The sequence below is a fragment of the Drosophila busckii genome, chromosome 2R (assembly GCF_011750605.1).
Source record: "Drosophila busckii strain San Diego stock center, stock number 13000-0081.31 chromosome 2R, ASM1175060v1, whole genome shotgun sequence".
Taxonomy (NCBI): domain Eukaryota; kingdom Metazoa; phylum Arthropoda; class Insecta; order Diptera; family Drosophilidae; genus Drosophila; species Drosophila busckii.
This window is the reverse complement of record NC_046605.1, coordinates 15,954,706-15,970,723: the sequence shown is the minus strand read 5'-3', so window position 1 is coordinate 15,970,723 and position 16,018 is coordinate 15,954,706. Positions and strand designations below refer to the sequence as shown.

The window sequence follows — 16,018 nt, the reverse complement described above, 5'->3', positions numbered from 1 at the left end:
ATATTAATTTTACATATTTCGTTACTTACGCTCACAGTAGGGAAACTTCTTTAGCCAATGGGACTCTGCACAACGATTCCAGAGCTCATCCCTAAGTGTGTATTCGACTGGACAGCTGTAAGTAATCTTTGTGTCATTTGGAACTTGGGCACCAGCTGGCAGCGCCGCAGTACCTGTTTGTATAACATTGCGCAGGTGCGGCACTTTACAAGCCATGTCTGCACTTAAAACATTTACAACTCAGCCAAGTTAATTATTTCCCGTAAATACTTAAATTCTTAGATACTCCCGCATGTGACATGCCAATGAAGAAACGTTGCACTGACTTTAAACGTTCCATTCGGAATAAATAAATTAGACTGAATTTAAATAGCCAAATAATTAGCTAACACGCAAGTCTAGTTATATGTATGTCATGTCAACTACAATATTTTATTGTGTAATTCATAGATTAGGTAATAGAGTATTTCAAGCCTTGTACCAATAGTTTATTATACACGTACATGTATACAATAAAGCAAAACTTCAATATCAAGAGAGATTATCATATGCACAACTAAGATTAGTTATATAAACTGAAGCGCTGCGTTCTATAAACATTATTTGGGATAAGGTTTATAAATACACATTTTAGACGCAGCTGCTCCGAAAAAAATGAATGCTTCAAAACAAAATGAGAAAAAATTAAGTATTTGTTATAAGTAAGCGCGCCTGCGATACGTAAAATACTGTGCAAAAAACTATAGTTTAAGCTACTTCTTATGCGCCGACATGGGTGGGGTGCCATGGAATTTTCGTTTCTTCATCGTGCCCTTGAGAGGTGTGGCTGCAAACAAACAAAATATAAGCTAAGCTGGTGTGGCAATCTAGGAACTATTGTTGAACATACCATATAGCGAGAATATATCTCTGTTGTTGCTGGGCACACGCTTAACGGCGCTGCCGGGTGCTACAATTGGCGATGGCTCCAGCGCCAGATACTGCTGCCAAAAGCTGCCAGGCAGCTCGAGTAGCGCCTTCATAACTTGCTTTTGTGTGAATACCTCCGTGTAAATGGCATGTTGATCTGGATCTAGCGAAGAGTAACCCACAATGGTGGGTCCAAATATAAGCGATATATTGTCAATTGGCATCATGACAACAGGACATTCCGCAATGCGTTGGAAATGCAGCATCAGGAAGGCCATAGTGTCGCGATTTGCTGGCGGCAATTGTGCCACAGCCTTGTACAGCGCCTGCTCAGCCTGCTTGCTATCGGGATGCTGCACGGCATTGGCGAAATCCTTCCACTGAGCTGTTGGTATAAGCGGTTCGCGCAACGAGCGCAAAAAGTCCTTGACACAACAGCACAACACATAGATGTCGATATTGCCCAAATGAGGCGTGGCCTTGCCGCGCAAGAACTGCTCCTTAAGTGCCTTGTACTCGCGCTCCGATGAGGACATGCGATAGAGCCCCACCTCTGTCAATCCACGTGCCTCAATCTCGTTAACACAATGCACTACAAGTGCGGGTATCATAGGCGCAATGGTAGGCGCAAAGTCGCTTAGATAGCCCATCATGGTCTTTAATGTGGGCGTGCCCGTCTGTGGCACGCAACTGACTGTCAGCAAGGGTCGACAATCCAGATGACAACGCACTGGACAGTCACGACAACGTAGCCCTACAGCGCCAAAGCGAATGCTGCGAAGTAAATTATATTTAGAGATTGCTCAATATAAGAATGATTATCTAGTACCGTTTCTGGCACTGCACACAGTTGTCGCCACGCAAGAATGTCTTTTGGTTGAAGCTGTGCTGGCGCATTAAAGGCCGATTCTGTTGCCGGGGCGACATGCCAGTTTCGTTGGTCAAGTGCGCCATAGCATTGAGTGGAGTTAATGGCGGCGCTGTTGGCTCCTTGCCAGCCGAGCGTCTTGGCGTCGAAGTCTGTCCATCAGCAATGCGTCCATGCCCGCCCATCAACGGCAGTGACTCAATTGTGGATTCGGCGCGAATGACGCCTTGGCCATCTTGTGGAATTGTCACTTTAGTTGTTGCACAAAAGCGCTCGCTGCCGGTACCTTGACCCACATTCAATGTGTGATGATCTATGCCTGCGCCCGAACGTCTTGTTGTTGCTGTTGTGGGCGTGCCTAAGCCGCTGTTATTATGTCCAGTGCTGAGACGCGAACGCTTGTTGCCCACAGACGGCACTGGATTCTTAGGCAATGAGGGTCGATGCTCGCGCCATGACTTGGAACGGCGTACATCCAGAAAATCATCCTCGGAGTGTGTTATAGACAAGTCCGAAAGCAGCGAACCGGTTGAATTTATATCACCATATGATTTGTCTTCATGCAAGGTGTTGAGCGATTTGCGCTTGCGCCCAGAGGCCGTTGGCAGTGTATGTAGAAATGCCAACTTGTCGCGGGTTTCGTTGTTTAGGTTACGTTCATGTCGCAGCAGATCGGCCACGGCCATTATTTTGCTCTCCATAGAATCACGCTCGTGCTCCGCCTGTCTGCGTGCCTTAATCTCTGTATCAATTATGCGACGTGCATGGTACAGTTTTCCCTCGAGATCGCCCATCTTAGCCAGCGACTTGTCCAGTTCCGTTTGCAGCCTCGCATTTTGTGTGGCATAGCCGTTGCACTTCTCATCGTACTTTTCAAACAAATGTAAAAAGCGCAGAAATTCTAAGCATAGGAATACAATACAGAAATACAGTTTTACTTGCATATATGTATGTAAATAATAAACTCACCCTCTTCTGCTATGCCATCAGTTAGCACTTGCATGCAGCGTCGAAGATCGTCAAACGACGCCAACACCGATAGCGTCATTATAGTTAATTTTTTTCACTGCACTCTAATCACAAAAATAGCACTCCGTTTTTGTAAACTTATAGATTTTTTTTAAAGTTATTTAAAGCAAATAAGATAAGACAAGCATTAAACACGCTGGCAAAGGACGCGTCTTTTTTTCGCCGTTGTTTCAAATTTTTTATTAGAGCTGAACATGTGGCGATAGGCACACTCAGTCTTCTCTATCGATAGGCAGTATGTACGTTGGCGCAGTGTTCCCATGCTTACATGGTCACACTGTCATTTGATTCATTCGATGCCTTAGGGTATCGATAGTGACAAGTCGAATTGATATTTGCAGCCCTATGCTGTGATAACTGTGTCTATGCTGTGATAATTAAAAATGTCAGTAGCATCTCCAGTAAATCCCGCACTGACGTTGCAAAACAAACGCTGGAATGGCTTGCGTCATGTGCTGGAGCGCGAGGGGCTGTTTTGCAAGGACAACTTCACACCCTCGCCGGACAATTTGGAATTTCTGCAGACCAGCAGCAAAGTGCTGATCATTGGCGCCGGTGGCCTGGGCTGTGAGCTGTTGAAGGATTTGGCATTGATGGGATTTGGTGATTTGCATGTTATCGACATGGATACCATTGAGCTGTCCAATTTGAATCGTCAGTTTCTGTTCCGACGCTCGGATATTGGTCAGTCCAAAGCGGAGTGTGCTGCGCGTTTTATTAACAACCGTGTGCCCAGTTGCAAAGTGACGCCGCACTTTGCCAAAATACAGGACTTTGATGAAAGCTTCTATCAGCAGTTTCATATAATTGTTTGTGGCCTGGATTCCATTGTGGCGCGTCGCTGGATTAATGGCATGTTGCTTTCTATGCTGCGCTATGAGGATGACAGCGTGGATCCAGACTCAATTATACCCATGATTGATGGTGGCACTGAGGGCTTCAAGGGCAATGCACGCGTCATTATTCCCGGCTTTACGGCCTGCATTGAATGCACATTGAATCTGTTTCCACCACAGGTCAACTATCCGCTATGCACAATTGCCAATACACCGCGCTTGCCGGAGCACTGCATTGAGTATGTGAAGCTCATACAATGGGACAAAGAGAATCCGTTCAGTGTGCCACTAGATGGTGATGATCCTCAGCACATTGGCTGGATATACGAGCGTGCCCAGGAGCGCGCAAATCAATTCAATATCAACGGCATTACCTATCGACTCGTACAGGGCGTCATCAAGCATATTATCCCCGCTGTGGCAAGCACGAATGCCGTCATTGCAGCTGCCTGCGCCATGGAGGTATTTAAGCTGGCCACAAGCTGCTACGATGGTATGTCCAATTACCTCAACTTTAATGATCTGGATGGCATTTATACCTACACCTATGAGGCAGAGAAGTCGGACAGTTGCTTGGCGTGCAGCAAGACGCCACAGCTGTTGAACATTGAGGATGCCAACACCACAACGCTGGAGGATGTCATCAAGCAGTTGTGCGAGATGCCGCGCTTTCAGCTCAAGAGTCCCGCCCTGACCACCGTCATGGCCGATGGCAAACAACGCACGCTCTATATGGCCAATGTGGCAAGCATTGAGCAGGCCACGCGCAAAAATCTAACTCAATCGCTGGGCGAATTGGGACTGCAGGATGGACAGCAGCTGACCATAACGGATGCTACAACACCCACGGCCCTGACGCTGCAGCTCAAATATCAAACGAATGAAATTGAAATGTCCTAAAATAAAGTAAACGTTTCTAAAATGGATATGATTAAATCAAAGCGATTTTAGTGTGGTTTTGGGGGTACTTAGGGGTATTTTATCTACAGCTTTATCTACTCATGTCTAGAATGAACTTCTTGCCCGTGAATCCCTTGAAGTTCAACGCCGCCGCAGCCGCTTCTTTGAACTGCGCCAACGGCACCATTTCATGCGCTGGTGCCACAAACTGTTGCTGCTCCATGAGCAGGCAGAGCTCCTTAAACATTTGCGTGCGTTCGGTCGAGTTGTAGTTCTCCTTGGACCAACGTGTCATCCAAAAGCCACGAAATGCAATATCCTTGAAGATTAGTGGTCCAGTTGCAACAGTTACCGGCTCACGGGACATGCCGCCATAGGTGACCATAACGCCGCGGTTGTCCAAATGTCGCGAGACTTCAGTTGCACTTTTGCCGCCGACGCAGTTGAGCGCCAGCTTGGGACGCTTGAATTTGCCAGTCTTGAAGATGTCGCTGGTGCGCATCTCCTCCTCGGTGAGCACAGCACTAGCACCCAGACATTGTAGCATTTTCTTCAAATCCGCGATTTCCGGACGATTGCGCACAATGCCCACGCTGTTGATGTTCCAGGAGCGGCACAGCTGATGCACTGCCTGCCCAACGGCGCTATTAGCGCCATTCTGTATAACGGTATCTCCTGGGGCCAACTGCACAAAGTCCTTGAGCATGCGATAGGCAGTACAGGGATTCACTGTTATAGTGGCTGCTTCAGCCAAGCCCACACGTTTGGATACGCCCAGCAGCTGATCCTCATTGTAGAGCGCATGAGTCGTCCAACTGCCCAGGCCGGATGCTAGTGGCACCACATGCTCGCCAGGCTTCAGGCACTTGACCTGTTCGCCCACGCAGACTACCTCGCCCACAAACTCGTTGCCCGCAACAGCTGGAAACTTGGGCTTCACCGGATATTTGCCTGCAAAGCGCTGTCTATTATATAATTTGCATTCAAAGCCAGTGCGCTGAACTTGCCTTGTATGGTGTTGATATCGGCGGGATTAATGGGCGCAGCTAGTATTTTCACCAGCACCTGCTTATCCTTGGGTCCCTCCAGTTGTTGCTCCACCAGCTGCAAGACATCCTGCGGCTCGCCGTGCTCCGAGTATTTGAGCGTTTTGGCCACCACAGACATATGACGACACAGCAAGGAGCTCCCTGTCCAACTTGGCAATGTGCGACGCAGCATTGTTAACATAAATATAAATTGTTGTGCTCTTACAAATAAACAAACAACACAAAAGTATCAAATTAACTCTTATTTATTTATATTTTTGTTATTGTGGCCGGCACTTTGAGCTTTCCAGCTGTCCACACTGCTTATGTTATCAATTACGTTTGCCAGGGCTGCCATATTTTTTGCATTTAGTCTCTTGGCGGCATTCTGTGTGTGAATTCAAAAGCAATGCATTGCTTGATGCTAAACATTAAACAGCAATAAAATGTTTATGTTCATGGACATTTAACAGACTTGTTCGTTTTAACATTAACACAATGAGTAAGTTACGCGCTCAGCGCGCTTAGATGTAAAGACAGCGCGCCCACGCACTCTAAGCTTCTTCATTTTAACATTAACAGATCAGTTTTACTTGATCAGTGAAGTGCGGTAGACGTGTCAAAAGTCAATTTCGATTAAATTGCAAGCCAGCAGAAAATAAATAGTTTCGATTAAAACTATTATTTACTAAATAAGCATAATAATTAAAATTTAGCGCTTTAAAATGCCATCAAATCAAATAAGTATTCTAACAATATTTAAAGAATTAGACGTATAATATAAATTTCTTATTGATTTAGCGTTTTATATTTAGCTACCTACAGTGTGTAATTTAAAATGCATTTTAAATTTGATAAAAACTTTATTGAATAAAATTTAAAAATGTGATGCATAAATACATAGCATATGAAAATTTAACAAACATATATGTTGTATAGTAAATTATATTAGAGTTTTGTTTTGTTCAAGACAAATTCATATTACCAACTATCATAATTTTTGCTCATTTATTTTATAAACCCGAGAATCACATTTTATGTATTATAAATTCATTTTTAATGCATTCATATTATATTTCGCATTTTTATTTATTTTTTAATATTTAATGAAAATTTGGTATTTTTGCTTTTAGCTTGGCTTCAGTGTAGTTACAATATAGTGCATTTACTCGACTCTATCTTTCGCTCTTTCAAGGTAGGGGAAGTATATCTATTGGGATAGGAATCATAGTTATAATCATAGTCATAGTTAGAATACGCTTGTCGGAGCACAGGGCTTCTCACAGGGCTTCTCACAGGGCTTATCACAGTTGCACGCGTTGTGTTGACTACGATTTTATTGTCAATTTTAATATTGCTTGTATTATACGGTTTCAAAACTTCAACGTTCTTATTTGTATTTGCGAAGCTTGCTTTGTTTTCATTGACACTTGTTTTCAGCTCATTTTTAGGTTTATTTTCATTTGGTTTTTCAGTGTAGAGATTTCCTTGCAAGTTACACTGCTTAAAAATGTACTGGAAATCTTTTTTGGAATTTAAACTTTGGGGATTGCCAATTATTATTAAAAGCGATTTGGGTCGCGAGAGAAAAACATTAATGCGACGCGGATTGGTGGCAAAGCCGGAGGCATAGCCTTTTGAGCACACTAGCGTGGCAATAATGATAAGTTTCTCACGTCCCTGATAGCTTTCCACGGAGCCCACCTCCACCTGGGCTTGGCCACGCTGGCGGAGCAAGCGAGTCACAAGCCGACATTGCGCCAGATATGGAGATACCACACCAATGTCCTCCTGTTTCACACTGATCTGATCGCTCAGTCCTTTCTTGAGCAACTGCTCCACATACCAGCAGACCACGAGCGCCTCCGGGTCATTGTAGCTGCTGGTGGAGTTCGTTTCACGTGTTGTTTCACCAGAGACTGCATGAAATATAATGGGAGACTGCTTGTTGCGCAACAAGCTGCATTGGGCTGCCTGGTTAACCTGCTGGAGGGGTGCCTTGGCTAAAAGCTCGCCATTGTAATAGAGCTCATTGTAGAGCGCCACAATAGCCGGATGAGAGCGATAGTTGCGGCGCAGTCGTGTCTGCAATCTAATGTTGTACTCGCCAAAGTCATTCGTATCATAGACCTTACGCAGCATCAGTCGCTCCATAAGGGATTGGCCCAGACCCAACTCTACAGCACGCTGACACTTAATAACGGGACCAAGCTGCTTGTGATCACCAGAGAGTATAACATGCGTGTTCTTGCGCTTCAAGCCCACAATGCTCATAAGTGCTTCTGGCTCTGTAGAAGCGGCAGCTTCGTCAATAAAAATATGCGTAAACTGAGTGTCTGGTGCTTGCAGCAGCATCACACGAGTGGAGCAGAGTGTGGCCACATTAATTTTGGTGATAACCGATCCAAAGCTTTTATATACGTTTTTCAACTTCTTAGCCTTCTGGCAGTACTGGTACTGGCAATTGGAATATTTCTTTAGCAGCGCTGGCATTGTATGTTCAACAATCTTCAGTCTTGTTTTTGAATAATAACGTACCACAGGCAGTGGGCTCACTGCGTGTTTCTCAAAGTGGGCGCACAACTTTACGGCGATCGTATCGCAGGCAGAGTTGGACCCCGCTGCAACGAGTATTCGATTTTTAGGGTTCAAGTGCAATTGAAGTATGGCCTCAACAATGGTAGTAGTTTTTCCAGTGCCTAAAATTGAAAGATATATGAATATGTATACCGAATGCACAGACGTGAACAAAAAAATACTTAAGACTTTTTGTTATTTTTTACTTTTGCAATCTTATCTCTCATTTATAGCTATTTATTTAGCAATTAATTATTTAGCAATTAAATTGTTAAGCTATTAGATGCTATTTTTTTTTTAAATAAATTTTTATTAAAAACCCATTGCACAAATTGCTTTTTTTCTGCTATTTATGTGCTCTCGTTTGTAACCTCAAACCTTGCATGTACTAACCTGGTGGCCCAAAGATTATATATGGAGCCAATGTACTGGGTCCTGCAACAATTTGACTGACAGCCTGAAGTTGTTCAGCATTTGAAGAAATAGTTGGATTGATTAACCTAAGTGCAGGCTGTGGATTTCTTGCACTTATCCATTGGTAATCGCGTGGAAATAAATAGCGACGTGTTGCATCATCATGTTCAAGCTGATCGAGTGCGTCATACATGAGGCGATAGGTAATGCGCGAGGAACGAAAAATTACAAGATATCTTCCAGCTAGCGGCATACCTTTAAGCTTGCTGCACTCAAAGGTCACACTGTTGCGTTTCACTTCAACAATAGTGCCAACAAAACGGCGCCTTGGGTCGTTTGCTTTAATATGTTCATGCTTGTGCGGCAGCTGTGTCTGTAGCAGTTGCTTGGGCATTGGACATTCCACCAAACTATCTCTAGGCACCAGCACCAATTCATCTATGTCAGCCGTCAGTACATCTTCAGGGTTTACCTCCTTCTTGGTCAATGGAATTTTAAAGTTTTGAATTGAAAGCATTTGCACGATCACCTCACTCTCCATTAGCTTGACAAACTGCTGCATGTCGGATAAGTCCTCAATGCCCACTAGAGTACGCAGCACCTCGCACTCATTGTCTTCGTATAACTGCAGTGTGTCTATGTAGTCGGCAAATATTGGATTTCCATCTGTGAGGCTTTGATCATTGAATCGTTGAGCTGCTGCCTTAAGCATTGATTGACTGGGTGAGTACAAGCTTAAATTTTGCATTTTGTATAGTATGTATATTTAAAAAAAACTCAAGTTGCTTTTAATTTTGATTTTGTCTACTGCAAATGACCACGTACTTTATGCAACTGAATTTCATGGATTCCCAAAAGTTAGTTTTGTTATTTTACGATCGATAAGGTATCGATATATTTACAGGCTTTTGATTGTGTTTACTCAATTTAATTTTGAAACATAGAACATGGTATGTTTATGAATTTATTTGCAATATATTTCAAAGTATTTTACACACGCATACGGTGAACTTAGTAGTTATTTTCAAAAACTACACTTTGTTATGTGTCGATCGATAAGCTGCAGAATGATAGTGTGCGTAATTTGTATGCAAATGTTCATATTTAGCAGTTATGAAGACAATTAAGCTTATAATTAGCTAATATGGCAACACTGATTAGTTGAATTGAAGTCAATAAAATGTATGTCATCATATTTCAAAGCTTGAATTGCTGCGTCTTAAGCTTTTCAAAAAATATCGATACTTTTTATTCGCACAGTGCACAAGCCAAAGCTTTAAAGCTCTTTCTACCACCTGCAATTTGAAAGTCTTGATGTTAATTAACCACAGCCGTTAACACGCAACTTCCGCTGGGTTTCCCGTCCTCCCACTAAGGGTGGTTTACTATAATAATATACATATTTAGAACTACCAGTTATGCAGTTGATGCTTAAAAAGCTTTAACATAAAAATAGTCAATATAGCATATAATATTTACAAAATAAAAACAAACGTTTTTTATTTAATAGCGTACTTTGACCTTCAGCCTTTCTTTTTTTGCTGGACTCGCGTGTCCCTTTTTTACTTTGGCCGCCATAATTGTCATAATAATTGTTTTTAACAGTTGCTTTTTTTTGAATTTTTATTTTTGCAAATTAAACAGAAATCAATAAGACTGGCAAGCAAAGAAACCGTTGTTTAACTACCTGGCCACAACACCTGTCTACACCCACAAAAACTCCTTGCCTGCCATAATTATACACAATGCAACGTTCAGTTAAAAAGAGGGTATATTCGAACATGAGTACAGTTGGTAACAGTAGCTAAGATATAAAAAAAAACAACAAAGGGTCAAATGCATTTAAAACGGAAAGCAAGCATTTTATTTCTAGTTATTAATTTAATATATGTATAATTTATTTAATATATTAGAGCATTCATTTCATAGTTTGTATAATTTTCATTTTGGGTTACAACAAAAGACGTTGCCGGGGCACTCATAAAGCAATCAAACATCGTCGACGACTTCGCCCTGGGAGGGCAGGAAACGAAAAATCCAATAAAACTAAATGTATGTGTGAATATTCTGAGGGTCGCGTGCTGTACCGCGCGGCTTGAAGTTGACGCCGCCTGGACGATGACGACGCTCAGTTAACATTTGGAGGCCCAACAGAAATGTCTACACAATCACAGCGAGTGCTCAATCCGCGCGCCAACGTCTTTCTGTTGCTCAATTTGGGCTGTGAGGCGCTGTTTGTGATTGATCAGAGATTGAAGGCGCAGCTAATTCCGCAAGAGAAATCAGTGCAAGGTAATTGAATTGTGCCTGTGTGAATTCAAGTTGACAACTAATTAACGTATCTTTTGCCCCACTGTGCAGTTATACGCGATATAACCACGGTGCTGCTGGAGCCCAAGTTTATAGAATCGCTGATCAGCGGCTCCATACACGAGAGTGCGCAGCTTTTGACGGTGGAGCACTGTAAATTCATGATCAATGATATAGCGACCTGTTCGCTGATGCGTCTGGATGGCAACTCAATGGAGAAGCTGTGGAGTCTTATGACCATGCTGTACAAGTGGCAACTGTTTCTGTCTCGGCATCAACATCATCTGCTGGACATAACGTTTCGCCATCTGGATGCGGTCAACAAGCTGAATGCCAAGCGCCACTTGCTAATTGATTATACCAAGAACACTTTATTGGACTTTTGGAACAGCTGCGATGAGCAGCAACAGTTGTCCATCTATGGCACCAACAAGGCATGGCTGCAGTGCTTTAATACGAAAATTACGCTTCTCATACGCTTGGGATTTCAGTCCATGGACGGCAGTTTCTTGCCGGCAATAGAGCATAGCCAGCATGATGTCTACGTGCAAAGCATTGGTGAGAATATTTATATTAAAAGCAGCGAGCTGGCGCTGCAGCAGCAGCTGGAGCAACAGCAGAGTCAACAGTTGGATCTGGCGGCACAGCTTAATATACCGCAGTCCAGCGGCGACTTACAGCCCATGGATGCGAATCAGTTTCAGCGGCAATTCGAGCAGACATTCTCGAATATTTTATTTGAGGACACCGATAATAATTTAGCTATAGTTGCGCCATCGTCCACTCAAGCTAACAATAATGCGAATGGTTGTGAATTTGTGCAGCTGCCCAGCGCCAATGGCAGCGGCTTGGCTGGCGGCAATGGGTTGCAGCAGGATCTGCTGGACTTGTATAGCAAGATGGCTTAAGGTTTAGCTTACAACAATTGTGCGCATAATTAGAAAATATTGTATTTGCTTGTAAAATAATTACAAAGAACTTTGTATTTTGTTCACATTCATTTTCTTTCTTTGTTGTTGAGTTTCTCTTATAGCAGTTTTCGAAGACATTGGTGATCCAACAATATTACAAAATTATTTTTTCTTTGAGCTTTGCGACCTAGTCATAAAATATGTTTGTTTTTGTTTTTTATCAAGCATCAAATTGTTAAAAAGTATTATAAAAGAAGAGAACAAATGAAATATATCTCAAATTACATTAAATATTATACAATTAATCGCGGTTGTCTCTCTTCAACAAAGTCTATAGAAATACATAAGAAAATAATCTTTAAACTTATGGCAAAAAATTGAAGTTGAATGAAATAACTGCTTTCAACTTGAAACGTCGTCACTGTTGTTGTTGTCTGTTGTGCGCAAAAGGATCGAGTAGTGTTTGTTTTGTTTGCTGGTGGTCTCTACTGCAAGCGGTGTATATGTGTGTGTGTGTGTCTCAGTGTGTGTGTGTGTGTGTGTGTGTGTTGGTGGGTTGGCGGGTGCGTGTGGCGAGGCGAGGCTGTCAGTGCGCGCGCTTACATTTTGGCCTTGAGCGGCACGGCATCCACCATGATATGCAACGCCATCTTGAGACACTCCTCAGCCGAGCTGATTTGCTCGCAAGGATAAGCGGCAGCGAATTGCGTGAGAAAATCGCAATATTTGTTATAATTATCAAGAGCAAACTCATAGTTGTAGGCACCAAGCGACTTCATGTCCGTTTCATCGTTCACCGACGGCACCGTTGACTTGTGTGGCATTTGTCTAAACTGTGGATAGTCCAATTCGCAGGCCTCGCACTTGCAGTTGAAGCGGTACTGCATGGACAAAGTATCTTGGCGTTGCTTACGGCTAAAGATGGCAAAGTGTGACCTAAAATAAATAAATGTAAGCATGTAAGTTAAATATTTTATTTGTTGGCTGTTGGCGTACTTACCCGTAGTTATCGTAGAGCACCTCGCCCGCCTTAATGGGCCGCAGCACAAACAGATGCGCCTTGGTGCCTTCGTAGATGCGCAGCGTGTTGGGCGCACACGAGTGATTCAGCAGCGAGAGAAACGGATAGGCGCCCGATGAGTGCGATTGATCATCCTTGGTCTCGTTCACCTGCTCGACCAGATCAATGCCATGCATATTGGAGGGCGATGTTTGCAGATGTCTAAACAGCAGATCCGTAAAAAAGTTGCGCCCATCTTCGCCGCCCAGAAACTCCTTAAGCGGCGTATACTCAATAATAAAGTGCTTGAGAACAGCACAGACCACCGAACGCTGAAACAGATCCGAAACGGAGCGCAACTGTTGATTCGTCACCATGCCATGAATGGCGCGATAATGCTCCTGCGAGGTCAGCTGCCCAAAGTCAAGATCAAAAACGCACTTGTGCTGATTGTGCGGCTGCTCGCAATACGCCATCAATTGTTCGATGCTGTCAAACAGATCGAGAGCACTCAGCGTGGTGCGCAATGCAATGCCATGGATTTTGTTAAACATGCGATGCAAGAAGTCAATAACAGGACACTCATACTTGTGGAAAGTGCTATTCGCGCGCTGCTTGCACTGCTCCGAGCAGAACATAACCGAACAGCAATTGTCGCAGGGTATGAGTGTCAAATAGCGCTCCTCTTTGCAAGTTGCGCAGCGTATATACCGCATTGGTGTCAGTAGCGTTGAGCAGAACGGCTGCTCCTGGGCAACCACATCGCCAACAACTAGATCACGCGTCGTCACTATGAAACGCCCTTCCTCGGGAGTCTCGCGCAACTCCAGGCAGTTGGCTATGTACGGCACCTGGGCGTGCGGCTCGAAGCTCATTTTAAAGTCATAGGGCACTATGTCCGGCGCCTGTTGCTGCACCAGCTGCTGGCAGTCGCGTTCGCGCTTGTCCAGCTTATGTCGCAGTCGCTCTGGATAGTTGGCCTTTCGCGCCAGCTCAATGTTGGCCAGGCATTCGCGATAACGCTTCCATTCGAACAGCACAGCAGAACGATTGGCATAGCCTATGGACAAGTGCTCCGAATTGAGCTCCGCAAAGCAAATGCTCTTGTTGTACAATTCCAGTGCCTGCAAAGAGTTAATTTCATTCATTCGTTCTTTTTTGTTATGTTATATGCAGCTTACCTGAAAGTATTTGCGATTCTTTAATGAGAATTGCTCGTTGCCCAGCATGCGAAATTCAATGCTGCGCTTGTTGCATTTGTTTTCACGCAACGTCACATTTAGAAATATCTTTTCCATATATTTAAAGTCCTTCAATGCATGCTCCACAAAATTAACCTAAATTATTGCTTATTAGTTACGTTTCTGTTTTTTTTTTTTTTCTTGGCAGCAGCTAATTTACCTTTGAGTAATTCTCTTTTAGCTCGTTGAATTTGCCGCTTATGATACCAATAAGCTTCCAATCGTTTAGTTTTTTAACTAAATCGTCACTCACATCGTAAACATCCATTGCCGCTATTTATTGTATCTCAATTTTGTTCCCGATGTGAAGATAATACATACATACAAGCGCACGGACAATTTTTTTTTGTCAAATTGTGCTCCTTGCAAGTCGCGTGTTGTATTGTTGTTGTTGTTGTTTTCGCCGCCTGTTTTTTTGCAAACAAAATCTGTAGAATTGCTTGAAGTGTGTGCCTCAACTATGTTGGGTCCAGGCTTGTGCAGCTTGTCAATGTGCAATTTCACTAAGAATTTAGCTTATTACTTTGTAATTTTAAATTAATAATAAGAATATTTTGCAGCTTATTGGCAGTGTGGCCAATTTAGCTAGTTTTTCGACGGAATATTTAGTGGGAAGTTTAGCGCGATATGCATATACTGCTCGATTCGATAAGCTCTACTCGATAAGCGTTTCACACTAAGCCAACACAACTCGATTGCTCGTCATCACTACCGCCATCTATGTGGCAGAATGCGAAGTTACATTCCCTCAATTGGCACCTGCATTTAAATTTACATATATTGAAACTCATTGTATTCTTTTTTCATAACATATGTATAAAAACAGTTTATTGATATTAATTTAGGTGTTCTGGTGTAGTCAAATGTTCAAGATCAGCCCCTGAAGGCAATTTAGCTAAGCACGCCTAGAACAAGATCTAGGCCTTTTGCTATTACTGCCACAACAGTATCGGCCATCAGTGAAAACGCCTGCACCAACATATCCACCAGATCCTCCTGCTCAAATGTTCGCAGGAAACGGAATAAAAACAGCGCCGACACCACAAGAAGCACAGGCCACACCAGTGAGAGCACGAAACGCGCGGTCCAGAGAAGCAAATACCAAGTTACCAGAAAAAGCAGCAAATAGGCAATTAAAGTGCCCATATCGTTGGGCATACCGGCATTTTTCACTGTGTATTCGTAAAGGACGACAAAAAACGGCGAGTCCCGCCAATCAGAGGAGGAGTCCTTCCAACTTTCACGAGTCATTTTGAATTTGTATGTTATACTGATTTTTCACTGAAAGCTGAAGCTAAGTCAATTAAATAATATAAACTAATATTTCGTGGGATACACAAACTTACATGTTTTGCAAAGATAAACAAGTCACTTGAATTGATAATGGTTTAGTAGACAGCTGTTCTTATTGGTGATGCGAATAAGAAGAGCGATAGCCTAGCATTATTCGGTATTTCTTCGATTAAAAATACTAAATCGATCGGCTAGGTGATTTCGATAAGAAATGGGGCGCGAGCATTTGAGTTATGGGCTGTAATGGTTTTTAAAATAGTTTTGTTTATTTCGACAATTTAACAAAGTTCTTGCTTAAATAAAATAAAAAGCAAAGTGAAATTAAATCACAATTTCAAACCGTGTCTTCGTTCAAGGTTTTTCTTTAAATTTAATAAATTTAGTGCTATTCTCCTGAGTTTACACAGCTGCACCAGAGTTCAACCCACTCGTTAATACTGATTTGAGCTGTGCATTGAACTTGCAAGTTCAGTTTCAAGCTATGCCAATTCCCTGAGGTGCAGACAAGGTGCTAAAAATAGATTTGTAACTGGATGCTGGAGCATTTTAACACCAAGCAATTTCCTTTTCCCTTTGAACTCGTGCAGTTTTTGAGGGGGAGCTCAATTAGAGTTTAATAAACTGCACCTGTAGCGCTCTTGTACGCCGCATAAACGAACATAAATCGTTATTTAATGCATGCAAGACGCAAGGCATTAAAAT

At 42.9% G+C, this 16,018-nt stretch overlaps 7 protein-coding genes across 8 annotated transcripts; 2 read left to right on the top strand and 5 right to left on the bottom strand.

The window, feature by feature from the left end:
• Positions 1-398: 398 nt before the first annotated feature.
• On the bottom strand, positions 399-3,038 carry LOC108596425 (rac GTPase-activating protein 1). The gene is made up of 4 exons (XM_017982148.2): positions 2,747-3,038; positions 1,739-2,678; positions 890-1,683; positions 399-826 (listed from the first exon to the last, which is right to left on the bottom strand). The coding sequence occupies exons 1-4, from the start codon at positions 2,823-2,825 to the stop codon at positions 753-755; spliced, it is 1,887 nt and encodes a 628-aa protein (XP_017837637.1). The 5' UTR covers positions 2,826-3,038; the 3' UTR covers positions 399-752.
• Positions 3,039-3,126: 88 nt separating this feature from the next.
• Positions 3,127-4,572, top strand: LOC108596426 (nedd8-activating enzyme E1 catalytic subunit). The gene has a single exon (XM_017982149.2). It carries the CDS (start codon positions 3,190-3,192, stop codon positions 4,540-4,542), a length of 1,353 nt encoding a protein of 450 aa, XP_017837638.1. The 5' UTR covers positions 3,127-3,189; the 3' UTR covers positions 4,543-4,572.
• On the bottom strand, positions 4,569-5,863 carry LOC108596427 (enoyl-[acyl-carrier-protein] reductase, mitochondrial). Of its 2 annotated transcripts, none has more exons than XM_017982151.2 (2): positions 5,546-5,863; positions 4,569-5,489 (listed from the first exon to the last, which is right to left on the bottom strand). In XM_017982151.2, exons 1-2 carry the CDS (start codon positions 5,770-5,772, stop codon positions 4,634-4,636), a joined length of 1,083 nt encoding a protein of 360 aa, XP_017837640.1. In that variant the 5' UTR covers positions 5,773-5,863; the 3' UTR covers positions 4,569-4,633. The 2 variants fall into 2 exon arrangements, with proteins under 2 accessions (XP_017837640.1, XP_017837639.1); XM_017982150.2 differs by having other exon boundaries at positions 4,569-5,493; positions 5,550-5,862.
• Positions 5,864-6,715: 852 nt separating this feature from the next.
• Positions 6,716-9,309, bottom strand: LOC108594884 (putative helicase MOV-10). The gene is made up of 2 exons (XM_017980022.1): positions 8,541-9,309; positions 6,716-8,269 (listed from the first exon to the last, which is right to left on the bottom strand). Exons 1-2 carry the CDS (start codon positions 9,307-9,309, stop codon positions 6,720-6,722), a joined length of 2,319 nt encoding a protein of 772 aa, XP_017835511.1. The 3' UTR covers positions 6,716-6,719.
• Positions 9,310-10,538: 1,229 nt separating this feature from the next.
• LOC108597674 (protein OSCP1) lies at positions 10,539-12,002 on the top strand. Its single transcript, XM_017984347.1, has 2 exons — positions 10,539-10,853; positions 10,923-12,002. Exons 1-2 carry the CDS (start codon positions 10,718-10,720, stop codon positions 11,777-11,779), a joined length of 993 nt encoding a protein of 330 aa, XP_017839836.1. The 5' UTR covers positions 10,539-10,717; the 3' UTR covers positions 11,780-12,002.
• Positions 12,003-12,068: 66 nt separating this feature from the next.
• On the bottom strand, positions 12,069-14,604 carry LOC108597673 (SET and MYND domain-containing protein 4). The gene is made up of 4 exons (XM_017984346.2): positions 14,184-14,604; positions 13,964-14,119; positions 12,783-13,906; positions 12,069-12,718 (listed from the first exon to the last, which is right to left on the bottom strand). The coding sequence occupies exons 1-4, from the start codon at positions 14,289-14,291 to the stop codon at positions 12,382-12,384; spliced, it is 1,725 nt and encodes a 574-aa protein (XP_017839835.1). The 5' UTR covers positions 14,292-14,604; the 3' UTR covers positions 12,069-12,381.
• Positions 14,605-14,852: 248 nt separating this feature from the next.
• On the bottom strand, positions 14,853-15,385 carry LOC108596843. The gene is made up of 2 exons (XM_017982972.1): positions 15,370-15,385; positions 14,853-15,311 (listed from the first exon to the last, which is right to left on the bottom strand). Exon 2 carries the CDS (start codon positions 15,272-15,274, stop codon positions 14,915-14,917), a length of 360 nt encoding a protein of 119 aa, XP_017838461.1. The 5' UTR covers positions 15,275-15,311; positions 15,370-15,385; the 3' UTR covers positions 14,853-14,914.
• Positions 15,386-16,018: the final 633 nt, after the last annotated feature.